Source organism: Molothrus ater, chromosome 9 (genome assembly GCF_012460135.2).
Source record: "Molothrus ater isolate BHLD 08-10-18 breed brown headed cowbird chromosome 9, BPBGC_Mater_1.1, whole genome shotgun sequence".
Classification (NCBI taxonomy): domain Eukaryota; kingdom Metazoa; phylum Chordata; class Aves; order Passeriformes; family Icteridae; genus Molothrus; species Molothrus ater.
The window spans coordinates 25609129-25629295 of record NC_050486.2 but is presented as its reverse complement, the minus strand read 5'-3'; the positions used below and the strand labels follow the sequence as shown (position 1 = coordinate 25629295).

The 20167-nt window shown below is 43.1% G+C and overlaps 4 protein-coding genes across 7 annotated transcripts in view; 3 read left to right on the top strand and 1 right to left on the bottom strand.

The window, feature by feature from the left end:
• The first annotated feature begins 82 nt into the window (after window positions 1-82).
• On the top strand, window positions 83-1867 carry MAGOH (mago homolog, exon junction complex subunit). Of its 2 annotated transcripts, none has more exons than XM_036387587.2 (5): window positions 83-187; window positions 299-357; window positions 484-594; window positions 884-966; window positions 1581-1867. In XM_036387587.2, the coding sequence occupies exons 1-5, from the start codon at window positions 100-102 to the stop codon at window positions 1678-1680; spliced, it is 441 nt and encodes a 146-aa protein (XP_036243480.1). In that variant the 5' UTR covers window positions 83-99; the 3' UTR covers window positions 1681-1867. The 2 variants fall into 2 exon arrangements, with proteins under 2 accessions (XP_036243480.1, XP_036243481.1); XM_036387588.2 differs by having other exon boundaries at window positions 84-187; window positions 286-357.
• A 612-nt stretch (window positions 1868-2479) lies between these two features.
• On the top strand, window positions 2480-8275 carry CZIB (CXXC motif containing zinc binding protein). Of its 3 annotated transcripts, none has more exons than XM_036387718.2 (8): window positions 2480-2655; window positions 2791-2864; window positions 2946-3002; window positions 3712-3793; window positions 4270-4301; window positions 4687-4764; window positions 7144-7209; window positions 7955-8275. In XM_036387718.2, exons 2-8 carry the CDS (start codon window positions 2862-2864, stop codon window positions 8030-8032), a joined length of 396 nt encoding a protein of 131 aa, XP_036243611.1. In that variant the 5' UTR covers window positions 2480-2655; window positions 2791-2861; the 3' UTR covers window positions 8033-8275. The 3 variants fall into 3 exon arrangements, with proteins under 3 accessions (XP_036243611.1, XP_036243610.1, XP_036243609.1); XM_036387717.2 differs by having other exon boundaries at window positions 2511-2659; XM_036387716.2 differs by having other exon boundaries at window positions 2514-2655; window positions 2791-2874.
• A 1241-nt stretch (window positions 8276-9516) lies between these two features.
• On the bottom strand, window positions 9517-15426 carry CPT2 (carnitine palmitoyltransferase 2). The gene is made up of 5 exons (XM_036387715.2): window positions 15304-15426; window positions 14436-14516; window positions 14226-14332; window positions 11324-12628; window positions 9517-10488 (listed from the first exon to the last, which is right to left on the bottom strand). Exons 1-5 carry the CDS (start codon window positions 15423-15425, stop codon window positions 10157-10159), a joined length of 1947 nt encoding a protein of 648 aa, XP_036243608.1. The 5' UTR covers window position 15426; the 3' UTR covers window positions 9517-10156.
• Window positions 15427-17074: 1648 nt separating this feature from the next.
• SLC1A7 (solute carrier family 1 member 7) overlaps window positions 17075-20167 on the top strand; it is a 48234-nt gene continuing 45141 nt past the window's right edge. Inside the window, exons 1-2 of the mRNA XM_036387923.1 lie at window positions 17075-17215; window positions 18289-18368. Coding sequence (XP_036243816.1) covers window positions 17075-17215; window positions 18289-18368 — 221 coding nt within the window. The remainder of the gene's footprint in view (window positions 17216-18288; window positions 18369-20167) is intronic.

Here is a 20167-nt window from a genome sequence, read left to right as displayed (position 1 = left end):
CAGGGGGCGGCCGCGGCCGCTGTGGGAAGGGTGCCGAGTGTCGGAGCGTTGGCGCCGCTCCGCTTCCCTTTGATGACGCAGATCCTCTGTAGAGAGGCCATGGCGAGTGATTTCTACCTCCGCTACTATGTGGGGCACAAGGGGAAATTCGGACACGAGTTCCTCGAGTTCGAGTTCCGGCCTGACGGTGAGAGCGGGACCGGGTGCCGGGGGAGGCGAGGGCGGGCTGCGGGGCCGCGGGGCCCCGGCGCCCCGGCGTGGGTTAATGCGAGGGTTAATGCTCAGCCTCTCCCCGCAGGAAAGCTGCGCTACGCCAACAACAGCAACTACAAGAATGATGTGATGATCCGAAAGGAGGTGAGGGCAGCGCTGCTGAGGCGTTTGTGCCAGCGAAAGGCACTGTGCGCTGGGTCAGGCTTGATGGCGTTGCCGGGGCGCTGTGGGCAGGGCTGTATTTATTTCTCTGCTGAATGTTGTGTCCAGGCTTATGTGCACAAGAGTGTGATGGAAGAGCTGAAGAGAATAATCGACGACAGTGAAATCACAAAAGAAGATGATGCTCTGTGGCCTCCTCCTGACAGAGTGGGCAGACAGGTACAGGTGCATAGTATCTCTTCTAATTGCTCTTTAATTTTCATATGTTAGCTCCTTGGAAGCATAACTAAACTTTTTCTTCAAGACAGTATTTTTTCCAGCTGAAAGGGAAATAAAACCTGAGTAGTGCCTCAATGGCAGTGTAGTTGTGGAAGCTAATACAATCCACAGACCTGCTGCATTTGATATCTTTGTAATAGAAATTTGTAATAAAAACCATCACAGTACTGAAGTATTTCTGTAACTGGTACCATGAAGCAGTAAGTTCCTATAACCTTTTATTTTTCAGGAACTTGAGATAGTAATTGGTGACGAACACATCTCCTTTACCACGTCAAAAATCGGTTCCCTCATTGATGTAAATCAGTCCAAGTACGTACTCTGCTTTTCATGCTGCCCTTGTTTCTATTTATAAATCTGTATTAGAACTTCCTGATTATTTCGTACATGTATTTTATATTGTTTCAAAGTAGGAGTCAGCTCCTGGGGGCACCAGTGCTCTGTGTTGCAGCACAATGTGCCAAATGCCTTTAAGCTGTGGTGTTACAGGCTATGTTCTCAAACTCAAAGAGCAGACCCTGCTGTAGGAACCCTGTTACACGCATACAGTCTGAGCTGACATTGGCCTGTTTGTGCCAATTTCTTAGGAAGAATCAAGATAGCTGTATTTCACCTAAGCTGAAAAGACTGACTGTTTTGGGGAAGGGGTGGGGTGGGGTGTAAAATCCTAAGTGCTGTTGATACCTGTTTTCATTATAAAAAATGCATATTTTGTAAAAACTTAAAATGTTCACAGTTGGAGTACAGAATATTTAATCAGTGTAAAATGAAACAAATCTAAGATGACCTCTAAAAAGTCCCCATATTGACTTTGGGTTTTTTTAATACATTAGTTCTGTAACCTGTTCTTTAAGAGCATCAGTCTAATTTAATTTTTTTAAATCTTTTAATTTTTTTCCCCTTTCTTCTTCTTTTGTGAACTGCAGAGATCCAGAAGGCTTGAGAGTATTCTACTACCTGGTCCAGGACCTTAAATGTCTCGTCTTCAGTCTTATTGGACTCCACTTCAAGATTAAGCCAATTTAAATCAGACAAACTGAAGTTTGTATTGCAATGTCAGCAGTAAGGATGGGGAGGGAGGATCCTGTTCCAGTTCTTCATTGTTTCTGAAGTTTTTTTGTACTTTAGATTATTTTTTTGATTGTTATTTTGTTGTTGTTACAAACTGTCAGTGACTCAATAAAAGGGTAAGATTTCTGTTTTTAATTTTTAAGCTGTGGTGAGAGACTGACTTCTAATACTTCTTTTATAATGGTGCATTCAGAGTGTGTCACTTCACTTGTACCACCCACACACTGCACTTCTCTACACAGCAGTGGAAAAAGGAATGAAGCCTGGCTCTGTGAAACAAAACTTTTGCCAGTTGTCAAGGCAAACTTTTGTCACTATCCTGAGCTGGGTGTTTTGTTGGCCAGCCAAGAACAACATCTGACTCTGCACAGGTAAATGGTTATAGCAGATACACATCACCTTCATCCCAGCCCGGGGTTACCCGCTTGCCTCCAGAGCAGAGACAAACAACAGGGGACTGAGGAGCCATCCAGGGATCTTCACTGACTGTCCCGTTCAGCTTCAGAGAAGCTGAAAAGCAACCTAGAATGTATTTCGTTTAGTTCTAGGCTAGCACATCTCTGTTATGCAGCATTCATTAAAAGACTTTGAGCAGTCCCCCGCAGGCCCTCAGGGCAGACCCCATGGCAGTGCTGCCAAACTGCGCTTTTGCTTTCTCTTAACATGTCTATAAGAAGACGCTGCGACTTAAAAAAAAAAATATTAAAAGGTGATTATGTGTAATTTTGAATACAGTGTCTCCCGCTTTCCCTCCCCTCCCCGCAGGCACCTCCCGCTCCGCGCGCACGGGGCGGTGGCGGCCGCCATCTTGGCTGAGGGCAGACGCGGCTTCGCGCCGGCTCAGCCGGGCAGGGAGCGTGGAGGCGCCATCTTGGCTGAGGGCACGGCCGCGGGAGCGGGGAATAGCACAGAATCCGTGCGGCCATGGGGGTAGGTGAGAGCCTTGGCCGGAGCCCCGCGGGCCGTGGGGGCAGCGGGGAGCCTTGGCCGGAGCCCCGCGGGCCCTGGCGGTAGCGGGGAGCCGGGCCGGCCGGGGCTGACGCCGCTGCGCCGCTTGCCTTGCAGAGGATCGGGCTGCAGCTCCGCGCCACGCTGGAGAACATCACCCGGCTGCGGGCCGAGGGCGAGGACTTCCGATGGTACCTCAAGGTGCGGGGCCGGGGCCGGGAGCGTATCCCTGACTATTGACAGCTTTCAAACTTCCGATTTGTGTTCTCCAGCTGAAATGTGGGAACTGCGGTGAAGTCTCCGAAAAGTGGCAGTACCTGCGGCTGATGGTGCGTGCGCCCCTCGTAACCTACCTCTGAGCAAAAATGTGAACACAAACCTGCCTCTTACACACGTATCCGCATCAAGGATGTGACAGCTTACCCTCCAGATGAGATCGTTTTTTTAATAGCTATATGCATTTAGAAAATTGTCATGTTCCGTATTAAAATAAATATTTGGTGACTGTTAATTGACGTGTGCCATTTGAGTGGTGACCGTTACTAACAAAGTATTACATCTGTTTTAAAAACAGATGTAAAAAATCTGTAAATGTATTCTATTCTGTAAATATATATTTCTCTGTAGCCTATTTCTCTGATGGTGATGGAATCCTTTTGGAGAAGGTTAGCATGCTAAATCAGCATTTGGAAGGTGAAAAAGCAGGATAAAATTTGTCAGGGATACTTGTCTGTTCTTAGAAACAATCATCCCTTTTTGTTTTGCATATAGCTGAATGGTAAGAATGTATTTTGAAGAATTAGTAGAGCATGCCTATACGGATAAGACACAAATATCTATTATTCCCTGTTTAAAGTCTAGAATAGAATTATTCTTTGATAATCTCGACTTGTTGAATTATTAATCTCTGTAGTTAAGAAAAACGCTGCCTTGTTGCAGTATTTTTAAAAAGCTAAAAAGGTTGTTGTAAAAACTACCTTACCTTTGCAGTGGCTAAGCTGAAGTGGATAAAAATGCCTCTCTTGTCATGGATTTTAGGACAGCGCTCCCCTGAAGGGCGGCCGAGGAAGCGCCACGATGGTGCAGAAGTGCAAGCTGTGCTCCAGGGAGAACTCCATTGGTACGTGCTGGGACACTGACCAGGCAGGGTCCATTTCAGTTTCTCTTTTAGTCCCCATTTTTGCTTGACACCATTTGTAAAGAGCTTTCACCAGGGATTTCTGCCCTGTGCGCTGGTGCTTGAGTTCCCAGCAGGCACTTTCTGGCCATCACATTCAGGGAGACAGCAAGGCCTCCTGGTGAGTCCAGCCTTCTGCATGAACACAACTCATCTGGACTGTTATTTTACAAAAGCATGCAAATCTTTTTGGCATTGGTATGGAAAAATGGTGCAGTGTAAACTTCTCAGGAGAAGGGAGAAAAATTGAATTCTGACTTTTGAAGACCAGCTGCAGGAAAACCTTACATTTCTTGTGTTTCTTTTGCTTTGTATAAGGAATTTGCTGTGAAAGAAGATCCTGGTCCTTGGTTTGTGCTGAATAAAACTGAAGACATAGTGCCACTCACTTGTATACTTTCTTTTTTGTTTTGTTTTAGATATTTTAAGTCAGACAATCAAGCCTTACAATGTAAGTAAGTTTGTTTCCTCTTCTATGTGAAAGATAAACAAGCATTAACAGTATTTTGAGTTTTGCTTTATCACCCTCCTTCAAGAGCACAAAAAGCTGGTCTTGTCCCTGGACAGAAATTGTCTTGTAGACTTCTTTACAGTCTCATGTGTAGAATAATCTGATAGATTTTAAAAGCCACCAGAGAACTGTATCACCCAAATCAGAGGTGATTATATAATGCCCCTCTAGGCTTCCTTTCAAAGTCTTCCTCATGGCAGATAAAGAAATTCTAGTTAGGAGCATCAGAGATGACAATGCTGCCTTTAAAGCAATCCATTCCTAGACTAATGCTTGTCACTGTCTCTATTAGATGGAAACTAATGGTTTTCTGACTCAATCACAGGCTGAAGACAGCGAGAAATTCAAAACAATTGTGGAATTTGAATGCCGAGGTCTGGAACCAGTCGACTTTCAACCACAGGTGAGTTCTTATTTGTGATTTGTTTCTGTCTTTAAAAGAACTTCTTCTAGAGTGACAAAGTACACACTATTTGAAATGGTTCTGGAACATCTTGGACCATTCCAGATTCCCATCCTTCCACAGTTCCTTGTTTTGAGTTTTTCATTTGTCTCAAGAAAAAAAACCAAACCAAACCAAAAACTTGCCAAGAGCTAACACAAACAACTGGTATACTCTGTGCCAGTAAAATCTAAAGCTAAGCACACCTTGGAGTCATACTTAACCTGCCTCACAGGTAACTCAGTGTTAATCTGAATTCATCTGAGAGGTCTTCACTGCTCAGGTCATTGCAAAAGAGTCTTTCCCAAAGGCAAAGTGCAGCATTAGACAAAGCACCACTTGCCCCTTGTTGTATTACAGAGTTGTCAAGCTCAGGTTATGAACACACCTCAGTGTGTGTTGTCTAAAATACAAACAGATTTTCTTTGGGGTTGACATCACCAGAGCCACAGGAGATGAACACTGGCATTTTTCCATTTGCAGCTTGAGCAGACAAAGCTTGAAGATCACTGGCAGTTGCAGCCTGTGCAAAGCACACCTCAAGGTTCAGAGTTAAAGGATTCTTCAGGGCCAGTCTGCAATGACTCATCTCTTGTGCATGGTCATGCTCTATGCCACTTAACTCCCTGCTATTTTTAACCTATTATTCCAGTCCGATTAGGTGTAAATAGACTGACAAATATAAATCTGTCTTATCCTTCTCTCAGACTGGGATGCTGTGCTAAGAAACAGCCCAAAAAAGCTGATCCTACAAAGAATTTGATATAAATAGAAACCCTGCTGCAGTGTGCTGGGGGAAGTCTTTATTTAAGTGAAGTCCATCTTTTTGATGAATGGTTATGTCTTTATTCCAGAATGGTTATTAGTTTATTCCTGCTTGAAAGCTTTGCAACCAGACTTGGGAACTTGCAGAAAAATCTAGATGAAGACTAAAAAATGCAGGAGATGTTTATAGCTCTACATCCTAGCTGTCAATTTTATTTACAGAACAAAGACTTCACAGCTGTAACAAAAGTTTTAATTTCATATTCTGAGTTTGGTGTACTTGAACCCCTGAAGAGGTATTCCACTGAATTTTTGGATGCCTAAATCAGTAAATGAGTTTCTTGTTGCTCAAGTGACGTCTGCAGTTCTGAACAATTTTGTCAACTGCTTTATATTTGGCATGATCCTAGCCAGCCTGGCTCCTGCACAACACTAGATCTCACATATGATTAGCACTAAACATGGCATTTGGCCATATAATCACTGTATTTTCTCTGTATTTTTTTGGTACACATAAGACAACCACACCTGGAGTCAATTTAAAGTGGCTTAATGCTTGCATGTCTTATTTAAATTATAGTAGTTACCAAAAAAACCCAACAAACCCAACTACCACCACAAAACATTTGAGTGTTAGAGAGGAGAAAGTATCCTTTGTTTCTCTGATACAAACCTTAATTTTAGATCCCTTGCAGAAAACCAGGAAGAAGCTACCTTTGATTTTCAGCCACTTGTTAATCAAATTCTGTAGTTAAAATTGACAATGTAAGAAACCTTCTTGCATACTACAGAAGTGGCTGGGATTTTTTAAATGTACTTTTAAAATTAGTAAATCTTACTGTACAGCTTGGTAACTGTGAACCCTAAAGTGAGAGAGCTGTTCCTATGGAAGATAAACCAGAGCACCTTCCTAGAGCTGTCCTTTCTCCACTCTTTAAAAACAGCAGCAGTGATGGCAGTGAAGAACTGTCCCCTGTGAAATGCTTGTTTGGGATACTAATCTGTTCACTCAGCCAGCTGATCCTCCTTACACATAAAGCTTGCTTGTCACTTGTGTGCCTAAATCCAATACAAGCTGCTCCTTCTCTGCAGTGTCTTGGATTCCAGTATTCAAGCCAGAACTATTAGCTTTCTTCCACATTTTCAATTAGTTTCCTTGCAATGTATTATGAAGCTATTATGCCTATGTGGACTCTGAACACAAAGCTATTGATAGTAATTGGATGCTGCTACAGAAACTTAGGAACTAAGCTTTCTTATCTAGAATAGTTGGAAATACTTTTTTTTTGCTGGGAAGAATAGAGGAGCAGTGTTCCCTCATTTTACTCTGGTTCCTTGGATTGAATTTTCCCAATGCTCAAGCAGGGTCCCAACCTTATACTGACCCCTGACTAGGAAAGAGCTTGCCCAGATCACTAGAGCAGAGTGATGCAGAGCTTGCCCATTCTTTCTGCCTAATTTAAAAGAAATACAATACATTTTTGTGCTGAGCTTTTCTTTAGATGTTTCAGTGTTCATATTTATTATTTTGTCAGTACAATGTAATTTAAAAACCTTCTGCAAATGTGTTTGCAGGCAGGGTTTGCTGCTGAAGGCGCAGAATCTGGCACACCTTTCAATGACATCAACTTGTTAGAAAAGGTATGTTGTCTTAGTTTCACTAGCAAAACTACTTACCTAGCTTGCCCTCCCCACATCACTACTCTAAAATACACACCCTAAACTGGTTTTCCTCTTCCTGTAGCCACAGGAAGGCCACAGAAGGAGAGAGAAACTGAATCAAATATGAACAACTAGCATTACTGACAGTGTCCCTTTAGAAGTATGGATTTGTTAACTTAGCAGCTGACAAAGATTTAAGTCACTCAGGAATTCCAGAAACCAAGAACCTGGAATACTAAATGGCTGTCTAGGAAGATCCCTGCCCATTGTCCTGTGCACAGAGAGGTTGAAAAGTAATACAGACACTGTCCTTCATAGCTCAGGATAACGGCACCTTGCAAATCTTCTTGGGTGTGAGCAGGAATCTCAAGGTCACATCTGTTCCCTGGTATCCTACTTGGCAGGAATCTGCTTGTCTGCTTACCCACCTGACTAGGGTATTGTAAATGATAGATAATCCTTTCACCTGCCATGGCTGCTGTTTGTCCACTACAGGCTGGGGACTACATAAGAAAATAAACCCCAGCAAAATATACATATATAAAAACACTGAGACTGAAGCTCATTTAATTTCAGGTTACTGATCTTGCTACTCTCACCTGTTAAAATTTCACTTCCTACAGATATCTAAGACCCAAACTTTGAGTAACATTTAGTTCCAGTTTGAATTCCAGTCTGTGCATTCTGTCCTTTGTGACTAACACTGAAATCCTATTTCCTACAGGATTGGAATGACTATGATGAAAAAACAAAGGAATCTGTTGGAATCTATGAAGTTACCCATAAATTTGTAAAATGCTGAAGTTCATACCTGTGATAAATTATGACATGGTTATTGATGGAGGAGCTGTAAACATCAGATATGCAGCTTTCTTGGAGTTACTTTTTTACATGGCTGCACTTGAGAAATGGAAACCCAAGTTCACAGAATCACTTAGGTTGGAAATGATCTCCAAGACTGAGTTCAACCTTTGACCGACATCGCTCAGTTGTACTTTCCATCCCCAGCATGCCCTAATAAAATATTTCCCATGGAGCACTTGGAGATGGCCTCAGTACAGACTGAAAATAGAACATATTGACTGAACAGTGCCATGGCCTTAATGCTGTGGGGTTTGGGAATTACATGGTTGTGGTGGGCCGTAGCCTAGCTAATGCATTGAGTAACTGCTTACACAACTTACAGCCTTAAAGGTTTTAGTAGTTGGTCACCAGGAAGTACCTACATTTGATTGTCTAACATAAGCAAATAAAGTCTTCTCACTCAGCATTCTTACAGTGAGGAAATGGCTGCAAGCACTAGTAAAGGCAGTGTTAACTCTTCAAGGGAACAGCTACACCTCAAGCAGCTTTCTGCCACTTTAGGTAAAGACTGAGTTGAGTTTCCTGAGAACACTTCCTAAGCTTGACTGCTGCTGACATTTACACAGTTACCATCCTCTGAAAAGCAAGTTATCTTTCCAAGTACGTCACTGAGTAAACCTCATTTTTAGGTGAAGACAGACTTTGTACTCCTTGGCGAGTGCATTCACAATCTTGCCAGCTGTTCTCATGTTTCAAAACAAAACAAAAAAACCCCACCAAACAAACCCAACAAGGAAAAAAAAAGCCCAGCCTTTAGTGAATTTTATTCAGACTTTTGGTCTGATAATTGTGTCCTGATAGGTTATTTCCTGCATCTTCCCAAATTACCACCTTTCTTTGTTTAAATGAACAAAAACAATCATGCTGAGTTTTAGAGTAAGTTTTAAAATACTGCTTTTCAGCTGAAAACTAGAACAGCACATTACAAGAGCAAAGCCTTCAGGCTTACATATGAAAGGCTTTCCCCTGCTAGCACTTTTATTTCATACTTCAGGATAGGGTATTGCTTACACTTACTGTGCTAAATTAAAAAGACCGTGGGAGAACCTGGAAACTGAGATACCCAAAGGAAGAGCAAAGGGAAGCAGTTCCTGAGCCTCTGAACCTGATCTGTCACATCCAACCAATGTGCTCAGACTTTCCTGCTCTGCTGATACATTTGGTTGTCCGTGGCAGTGGGACATGAGCTGCATTTACACAGATGACAGAAGCCACCACCACTGTGCAATTCAGCTCCACAGAAAGACTTGGCCTCCCAGAAGAAAGAGTGGAAATCAAGGGGGTAAAAGGCAGGAATTCAAGATCTACATACCAGAGTGCAGAATACTTGCAGCAGTTTTCTTTCCAACCTTTGTAAGAAACATGAGCTATTGATAAAGGGTCTGTCCATGCTGTATGATTTAGATATGGCAATAAAAGAACTTTGTGGTTATTAATAGACAGCTTTATTAAAATACAGTCTTTTCCAGTCAGTTTAACAACCCAGTTGGTGACTGCAGGTTTCTTAAAGCCTCCCACTTCATTTTTTGTGTCTCTAAAAGCTGTTATAGTGAAAAGGCTTCAAGCAGTTGAGGCACAATCAGTTCTGATATAAATTCAAGTTTAAAGAGATAAGTTAGTAAGCAAGCTTACTGCAAGAGTGCAAATGGAACCACTCTTCCATGTTTAAAATTATTGCATGTATTTTTTTAAAACCAAACAGTTAAGAGCGGTATCACAGTACTGTAGTCTGTCCAAACATTCATGGAACACAGGTATTCCAAGTTCATTAACTCAATAAAAATGCTTATTTTAGATTATGTGTTTTAAGAACACATGGATCTGTTACTTAATTTGACGTAGTTAATGTCTGTATTTCCTGAAATGCATTCAAGGTCTGTAATTGATTTCTTTGAAATGGATAGACACTTCCTACTGAATTTAACAGTATTCAAGTTCAGTGATGATACATGAAGCCACTTAGGCTGGGCAGTCTCATCCATGCTGAACATCGATTAGTATGTCAATTAGACATAATCTGCATTTTGTTCGGCAACTATAAAGTGTTCCAATGTCTTTATGTCTAACTACCAATTTTCTTGCCCTTCAAAACATTAAAGATATCTTCTAGTGACTTGTGTATACACTGAAGGTATTCTTTACCATTCCTAGCCGGGTAAGAGGAAACATTACAACCTATCCAGTCATCTTGTACCTGATACCCTACTCCAAAGCCATCGGCCACCACGGGGCCAAAGCCTCCCAGCTGCACAGCCGGGCTCACCAAGGTGCTGGTGGAAATGATGTTGTGGTTGAGGCGGGCGTAGGCCTGGTCTTGATAGAATTGCGGCAGTGGCAGCCCCTTGGACAAGGCCAGGTAGCGCAGGCTGAACAGGTGCCGGTCAAAGCCCTGGCCTGCACAAAGGAAAAACAGGTGTGAGAGAGGTGCCTGACTTCTGTGGGAACTCACCTCTGCCACAAAGGAGGAGGTCTGTAGAACTGGAGTTTATTTTTGTACTGATGATAGAAAATATTTTTCAGACTTTTCATGCCCATGTCCTAGGAGAACGGAGCCTGCTTGTTTTACTGCAAGGCTCAACAGGAGCAGGAGAGTACACAAAAGTGAGTGTTAACAGACAATTTTAATAATACATCACATTCTTTGATTAACTATTTACCTGAACATAGCCAAGTTGTTTAATGCAGAAAAAGCCTTCCTTATAATTTACCAATCTATAGAGGAAGAGCATCTTGCACCAACAAAACAAGGCAAATTTTAGACTCTATGGGACAATACACAACAGTCAGTTTTATTGCTGTCAATTTTAATGTTTTTTGGGAAGGGCAGTTCAAAAGAAAGCATTTACAAAAATGCCAGGAGTAGCATGGCCAAAAGATGAGTTTGATTTGGAAATTGTTAAAGCCTTTATCCCCTGCAGAGATAAGACAGTAGCTCCTCAGACTTAAGCCAAAGTTCCTGTTGAACATGCACTAAGTAAATCTTCAAATAGTCCAACTGCTCTAAGGAAAAAACTAAAGTACAAAAAATTCTCAACACATGAAAGGTGCTGTGGGAAGCACAGAGGCACTCCTCTCTATCAAGAAATGAGTGAGAATGAGCCTTCTGCTACTGTTTTTGTCAAGTTTACATTAGACATTCATCAGCATTAAAACATTGAGTTGTAAATACTTACAGCAACCTTACAGACATTTTAGTGCAAAAGGAGGAGTGCTTGATGCATTCCCTTACCCATGGCAGCCTCCTTTGTCAAACGGCCGTGGTACTTGGAGCACTCCACTATCAGATTCTGCAGCTCCTCAGTGCTGTGTTTGGAGAGTCCCTTGACAAAGGCTTCAGAGCATTTCTTGGTGTGCACAGAGGCAGGCCGGATGGTCTCTGTGCGGCCGTGCTTGAAGGCTGCGGTGCTGCAGGACTCGTACGTGGCCACAGTCTGGTCATACTGGCGAAGGAAAGCCATCTGGAAGGCCAGCTGAGCCACAGCATCTGGGCTCACCTTCTTCTGCTTTAGAAGCTCCTTGCCCCCTTCTTGGAACTGAATCATGTTAAGAGACAGTGATTCTACAGTGGCATCAAATGTCTGTTTGGCTTTGGTAATCCCTGCTTTTAAGGCATCGTTCAGCTTAAAGTCAAGTTTCTGCACTGCTCTGGAAGAGTCAACTGAAGCAGGCTGGGACTGGGGGCTGATGGCTGGTGTCGTGGTGCTATCTTTAAAAACCTCATTCTGGAACCTGAGCACAGCCACACCATCTCCCCAGGAATGCTCAAAATTAATTCCTGCAGTGCCATCCTTAGTTATGATAAGACTAAAGGATTTGTCGTACCAGCGGTTTGCACCATCTCCGTGCAACATAGTGTGGGACAAGTGCACTAAGTCTTTAATGGGAAAATCATCTAAACTTAAACAAAATATGGCAGAGTCTACTTTTTGAAGAGCTTCTGCATTGCCATTGTCCAGTAGATTCTTCCTCAGCGATGCCCATGTATCTCGGTTTTCACTGGTGAGGTAGCCAAGAGGGAAGGCCGGGGCCGGACTGCTGTCACTAAGGATGTATTTCAGGTGTGCTTGTATTTCTGAGGGTTTCAGCATGTTTCCATCTCTATCAATAACATCAAACACATAAAAATTTCCATTTCTCAACACTAATAAGTGTTTTGCCTTCTCATCTGTATAAAGCTCATCTTTGTTGAGCTTAGGAATCCGTGTAGAATTGAAAAGCCTGAAGTACTGAGACATATCTAGGGGGTAAGCATTGACCATGTAGGCACCAAACCAAGAGATTGAAGAAGGCACAAATCGGATAATTTTTTTAAAGATCTCAGTGTCACTTTTTTCTGGATTGAGGTGAAAAACCTCAGGTTCAAGGTAACCAGCCCTGAAGGTCTTCATAAAACGTATGGCAGAAACAGTCATGTTCGTAGCTCGTATGAGCTGATCGTTGTATTCTGGTTTTGGATCAGGATTAAAAGACATAAATGGATTAAAATTCAAAAGAACAGGCTCACGTGCTTTTAGGTACATGTCAAACCAGGGACCTGAAAATTGAGAGTTGAGAAAGAGGTCAGAACATAAAAGCAGCTTCCTGAGTCAGACAAGAGGGTCATGTAGTCCAACAGTGATCATGAATCATACACATTAAAGTGCCTTTAAACAAGACAAACATATGAAATAATTCAACCAAGGCTTCTCCAAACCCCCATTATGAAGAAGGATAGTGTTGGCTAATCATAAAAATACTGGGTTTGGAATAATCCATGTCAAGGGTGTCCATGTCATGAGCAACAAGGGCCAACTCCCTGTTTTCTTTATGGCTCAATGATAAACCTTAACTCCCAAGACATAGAGTGCAGCTCCCCAGCTCTGTTTTGGTGCATGCCTCACATTTGGAGTGGTTCATGCCTTTACCTACTCTTACACTATTAATTTCTGCAACTCCCTGTCACTGACTGCATCTTGCTGAGGTTAGAAGGCTGAGCCTTCTACCTGTACTGTAAGAAGCGCAGTGGGTTGTTCCAGGGGCTAAGTTACAACTTTAATTACAGGTGCTCACAGGTAAGTAACACTCATCTGCAGTTTTAAAACCACATCTGTCATCAACACGTAGCCTTTTAACATCAGACTTGAAAGTCCAGGGTGGAGACAACTCTACATTCTTTCAGAAACCAATTTCAAGTGGAACAGGTCTTTTATGAGGCATAAAGAAGAAAAATAACTGAACAAAAAGCAATAGACACTCCACCATTCATAGACAAAAAGCAGCATACTGGTTAGCACTGATGAACAACATAAAGCCACCACTTAAAACCCAAGACGTTGTTCAAAGTGAATGGAAAGTAAAATACATCAAACCAAAGAGCAGTTTTTGTGAAATAATCTGGTATTCTCTGTAGACTGTGTGGCAGCTAACACCTTAACAGGCAGTCTGAACAGACAGCAAGGATAGAAGTGCATTCACAGGGCAACATGGAAACTTCTACTTCCATAGGTATTGGACTATTTCCATCTCTGCTGCTATCCAATACTTTCATTAGCAGACACTTGTACTTGGAAGCAATAATAAAGCAGAATAATCAAAAGTAAGAATAATCTATACACATGCTCTCCCTCTCCTGATTTGTTTCTATTTATTCTCATTTTCCTATTTCTGTCACTCCTTTTCTTTGGGTCTTTAAAAGAATATAGTTTTGTAGTTTTAAGGGCTTTTAAGTGCCAACTACTGATCACTTCTGCCTCCCAAACTTAGTTATCCTTTGTGACCCCTCCCCTCCCTCAAAGTTTACTTTTCTTGCTAAATAACATGGAATTATTTGGAAATGATTGCTTCAGTTTCCTTAAGGGAAGTGCTAGATAAGCTCCTCTTTAACCTAAACCTTATAAACTCAAGAAAAAATACCATTGTTCCAGTATCTATCTACCCAGAATTCTGGTAGAAGAGATGACATTAGATAATGAGCATTCTTCTTTCTACCAGCCTCTCAAGTTGCTCAAACACAGCCACAGAGGGTGTTCACAGCAGGTTATTCCAAGTTTCTGGGCTACTTAAAGTTTTAGCCTATAATACTTAGGGTATCATGAGCAATTCTGAAGTATGATGACCTACAGACTTGTCCTACACCCAGAAGGCCAACGAACCTGTAATGTAACTTGTATGCTTGTTTTGATTGTCTTGAGCAACCAGTTGCTCATGCAGCTCTCTTCCAATCCCCTTTTCAAAGGCATGAGCAAGTTCTTCAGTTTTCCTACAACAATCAAGAAAAGAGTCAAAATGCTGTCACAAGTCACATTTCTTATGTTAACACTTGGTTTGAAGCAGAACATGACACTACATGTGTTTGTCCATACCTGAACTGCTCATCATTTAAAAGTGGTTTCTGGGCATTCAGGTATCTCTTTATTGAATCTTCTAGCTTGGGAACTGGCAGTCTGCAGGAAGTGGAACACAGAGAGGTACACTTGATGAGCAAGGGTATGAATGAAGCCTGTGTTTGTCACACAGTCATCTCTCTTTGCCTCCTTTCTTCCATATCCTTCTTTATACTATTATATATACTACACATACAGATATGCATACACACACTATACTGTATATGCTATTATACATAAATTTGGCTAATACTTAAATGCCTCATAAGTTTCTAGTGGAATAAGAGAAGCAAGGAACCAGATGGACACGAGTCAGCACACCATAATGGTCTTGGGAAATAAGGCATAAAACCAAACTGACTGTCTTTTTACAAAGGTACTGCAGTGATGGGAGGAAATCTCTTACTGGAAATAGAGTGTCAGGAACCGCTGCTAGGAGAGAAGCTCTGTAGAAGGAACAGTTCGGTTGCCAGCCCTTTTCGGGCTCCCCCTCACAGCTAGGGTGCTGGACATCTCTTTCTCACAAATTTTCTATTCGGCATCTTTGCCAACTTTCTCTGAGCCTGAGTTTTGTTTTCTATAGCACAATCCCGTTACACTCAAGGGGTGTGGGCGCCAAGGGGCTGTTTCAGTAGCAGGCTTACACTGACACTCGGAAGGGCGAACCCGCTTACACTGACACCTGGAAAGCCGAACCGGCTCCGCTGCAGACAGCGCGCACCGAGCGAGCCGCGCACCGCGGAGCCCGGGGCGGGACGTTCCCTCTGCCCTCTCCTCACAGCGGACACCCCGGGCCGCCGCCGCCGCGCCCAGCCCGCGCCCCCCCGGAGCAGCGGCCTAGCCGTACCTGGGCAGGCTCTTCTGGTAGTGCATGGTGGGCACGATGCTGCGGTGCAGGAACTCGGCGGCGCCCGCGCCGCTGTAGCCGCGCCGCCCCGGAGCCGCCCTCAGCAGCTGCCGCGCCGCCATGATGGCTCAGGCTCGCGCCGAGCCCCGGCCCCGCCCGCCGCTCCTCCCGGGGCCCCGCCCGCCGCTCCTCCCGGGGCCCCGCCCGCCGCTCCCCCGGGGCCCCGCCCGCCGCTCCCCCCGGGGCCCCGCCCGCCGCTCCCCCCGGGGCCCCGCCCGCCGCTCCCCCCGGGGCCCCGCCCGCCGCTCCTCCCGGGGCCCCGCCCGCCGCTCCTCCCGGGGCCCCGCCCACCGCTCCTCCCGGGGCCCCGCCCGCCGCTCCTCCCGGGGCCCCGCCCACCGCGCTCGGAGCCCCGCCCACCGCTCCTCCCGTTTTTCTGTTATTCCATTCCAAAAGTCAATCGGATACGTGCCGCTAGGGCAGCAAAGTTACCAGGGTGTCGGGGCGGTTCAGCATCAGTCCTCTTACATATACACTAATAAAACGTTCTGATTCATTATAAAATTTTCTGCAGTCCTCTTGTTTTTCTGCAACCCACTTCTTTTTATGTTCAATATACGGACTCCACATATTTTTTTCTTTTATTTTCTCCCACTCCACTTTTTTTTTTTTCTGTGTGTGTGTGGGTATCCATATGTACTACTGACTACACAAGATTGAGATCCTGCCCCCAAAAAGAACAGTTTAATCTCTCCTGAGGTTTTTTTCACTCATACATGAGCATGCAGCAACAAATACTTGATCACGGTATAAAATGTAATATTATAAACACACAACCTAGTTGTACTGTGGGGAAAATTTTCCACAAAAACATTGAATAATCTCAGAATACACCAAAAACTACAGAAATGCTTTCACAAGAAAGCTTGGCATGTGAATGGTTACGGTGGTGTATTTTTATCAGACACTCACTAGCATAAAAATCAGCATTGGGATTGAATGCGGACACAGCAAAGGAAAGGAAAGCAATCCCTGTGGCTTAGTCTAATAATCCTCTGAAAGTAAATTGGCCCTACTCTAATCAACATAGTGGTTGGAAGAAAAGTGAAATTATTTCACTTCCAAGATAATAAATGCCCAGTGACAGAAGGTGTCCTTGCATGTTCCAGTCTGAGGCTATTTCCTGTTTGATGCGTGTCTCTCATGCTGCTCATTCAGCCTTTTTTTGGCAATGAAAACAAAAAAAACCAAGCCTGCTTTAATTAATGAAGTCCAGTTTCACCTAGCTTGCCCTGCTGTGATAGTCCTGTTCAAAACGTTACCTGCTCTGCCCTTTGGCAAAACTGCTCTGTTCCCTGTCTGAGCGCTGGCTTGCAGAGTTGCCTTCCTGGGTTTGGGCGTCCAGACCCCAAACCGGGGAGTCTGAGGAATCCATCGCCTTTCCCCCCAGGAGTGTCACTTTGTTTTGAACTGGTCTTGTTTTAGAAATACTACTGCATTCTGTTCTAATTTTCCAGAGCCCCCTAATCTTCTTCCAGGCTCTTAATGATGTAGTTGATAATAGGATTGTTGGTATTAATTTGGAACAATAATGCCAGCTGCTTGCTTGGTGGCTATTGGCAGAGGGGTGACCTTGCGGGTCAGCTAAGCAGAACTGGAAGTGCTTTGATCTGATCTATCCAGAGCCAGATCTGTGCACCCCAACAAGAGGAGCGAGTGGATTCTCTCCCCATGGGATGCTGATTCCTCTCCAAAGAGCAGGCAGGACAGCATGGCGGTGGCCCTGGATGCAATCCTCGCTCGGATCAAGGATGTTTGTAAAAGGAATGGGCTGCTCATCCTCTCCGTCTTGTCCGTCACCATCGGCTGCCTCCTGGGATTCTTCCTGAGGACCAGGCGCCTCTCCCAGCAGGTAAGAGCAGCTCCCAGCAAGTCCCTGCAGAGGAAATGCCAGGCTTACATAACAAAAGACATATGTGCCTTGGGGAATTTCAGGGTGGGCTCTGGAAGGTAAAAGTCACCTGTATGTGTTGTTAAAATTGTTTCATTTCATCTGTTCGTCAATCTGTGCTGCTCTTTGGGTCTTTTCACACATTCTCAAACAATAGGTTAGCAAAGGGTTCTGGTCTCTCAGACTCCTGGGAAGCACAGCAGGAGCACAGTAGAATGTGGCAGGTATGGATAATAATCATGGGCATTTAAGCTAGATGAAATGTAGCATTTCATATAGGCCTGCAGAAACTGGTAGTGCAATATATTGCATTTTACACTATTCTGGAACATGTACAGCTAAAGAAAACACTGGGAATATTTTTCAGTATCAGATGCACAGGGGTGCAGATGTTTATATTACACTAATGGTGTTTCATATTAATAAATTTGAGATTTCCCATCATTAGCAGAACATGTTACTGAAGTCACTTGGGGAATACTCCCCCTGCATACTTCAACTAAGCCCTTTGCTGGTGCTCATTTCTGCTGTATCAGTCAGACAGACTAGACAACAACATGCTTTAATAAATGCACTGTTTGAGCACAAAATAGAAATCTCAGTTAAAAATAAGGCATTTAGTAAATGCAACTAAATTAAACCAATTCTGGCCTCAGCTACTGCAAACCACTGTCTGTCTGAACATCGTTTGTGTCCAAGCCATAGCTTCAAACACGTCTAGGAAAACAGACAAAATGCAGAATGGAGAGATTATTCAGAGCAACTGGTTAACAGTAGTCTCCAAGAGATGGCACATTTCATTTTTGTCTTCCTTTGTAAAGGAACAAACAATGCCATGTGTTTATTGAATAAGAACACATTATGTAATCTAATTAATTTTAAAATTCCCTTTTAAAGCCTGCTATCTTTGCCACTTGTCTTTGCACCGAAGGTGCAGATTCTAGCAATGTTATCTGATCCACAGCTCTAGCAGCACTTGTGAAGACAGTCAGTCTTTAGCTCAAAACAATAAGCATCTCTCCATGTATTTCCAGGAAATTAGCTACTTCCAGTTTCCTGGTGAGTTACTGATGAGGATGCTGAAAATGCTGATTCTCCCTCTGGTTGTCTCAAGGTAAGTGAAGACAATTATTATTCCAAAAACTTCTGAAGTTTTCTAATTGAGATTTGTCTCACAATGGTTTAGTTGTGACTGAATTAGGTGACGGTGCCAGAGGCATCAGAGCTGCTGCACAATTCATATTCATAGTGGAGCCATGAACATGTATTGTAGTTGATAGGATCATTTCTGCCATACATCATTTCTACCTCATATAGGTATTATTTGCTTTACAATTAATGAGATGGGGGGTTTTAAATTTGTTTACTTTTTCCCTTGTAATGGAAGACCTTTTCCTTCAAGCTACTTAGAAGTTAAGTATATGGAATAAATAATTCACTTTATCAAAAAGCCTGCCTTAAATCTAAACAATTGAAATAATACACTGTACAAAAACAGTGAAAAAGCACAGTTAATTCATAGTGTCCAGCAGTATTCTGAGGTGTGCTGTATGTGTTTATAGTATGATAAATATTGAAAAAACCCTGTGTCTCCAGTGAACTAACAATATATAGCTGGCTTTGGCTGGAAGTGAAAGTGATTTCTTCATTGTTAAAGACAGAGCCCTTAGTGGTGGCACTTTATCAGTAGCAGAATTAATGATCTCAGTGCTGGAACTGACTGGTGCATGGCAGCTGCCTTTGCAGTGGGAAGGTGTAACTTAGGGCAGGCTTCTCCCTAAGTTTGACTGCCTTCCCACTGACTGCAGTCCCAAAAAACCACCAGCTGGATGGCCAAAAACTCCCTCATGTGCCCAAGGCTGGGAGGTTATTAAAGAGATGGAAAGTAACAAAGCTAACTTTACCAGAGCTAAGGAAAAATTACTGCAATATTTGGTTCCAGTTCTGGAACCAAATTCATACATCAAGACCTCATCTTCCACTTGGAGAAAAAAACAAGTTTCTCGTCTTCAGATCACTGACAGTTGTTGAAAATGAACAGGATTAACAGCACTAATTTTATTTTTAAATCATCTACCCTGACATCTGCCTTCTCATGGTTTTTCACAGAACAAAGCTGAGTCATGGTGCTTTATGCATGAAACTGTTTTATAACCACAGACTCACACCTGGTCCTGGCCCATGCATCTAGAGAACACCAAGACAAAACATGTAAGGAGATTTTTATTTTTGAGAGGTGAAATGGAAGTTTTCCAAGGAAAACAAGAGTATTACATGAGGAAGTGACATAGTAAGGAGGACAGGAAAGGGTTGGAGCAGATTTAAGTGTCCTTCCATAAAATGTGCAGTTCTTTAGATCCTCTGGTATATTCAGAGATGTTAGGAAGAGCAGCACAGTAGGAAAGAGCTGCTCTGGCACAGCCTGTGATGGGTCTGAGTTGCTGGAGATGTGACAGCTCTGAGCCTCACTGTCACAGCAGCTGCACTCTGTCCTCTGAGGTGGAAAGAGAGAAACTTTGCAAACCTTCAAAGAGGTTCCATTCTCCTTGCAAGTGTGAGTCCAGCTCCCTGTATAACAAACTAGCAGTGCCTGCTAGCACAAACTGAAATGGCAAGGTTTGCAGGAAAAAACCACTCCAGATATAACAACATTCTTGTACAGTTTGGGCATTTTTGGCTGGTTGTCTTTTGGGGTTTTTAATAACAAGCACAGTGTTTTCCACACATGTATTTCATAAAATCAGTAAACCAGTACTGTATTTTTATCAATCTGCATGCACATTTAAACTACATTTCTGTGTGGATTTGGAATATCTTCAGCTTGTCCTGCCAGAGTACTGGCATTTAAATGATCTTTTAAAACACTCTCTATTATTGTTTACAAAAGCCAGGAGCACAGCACCATAAAAAGAA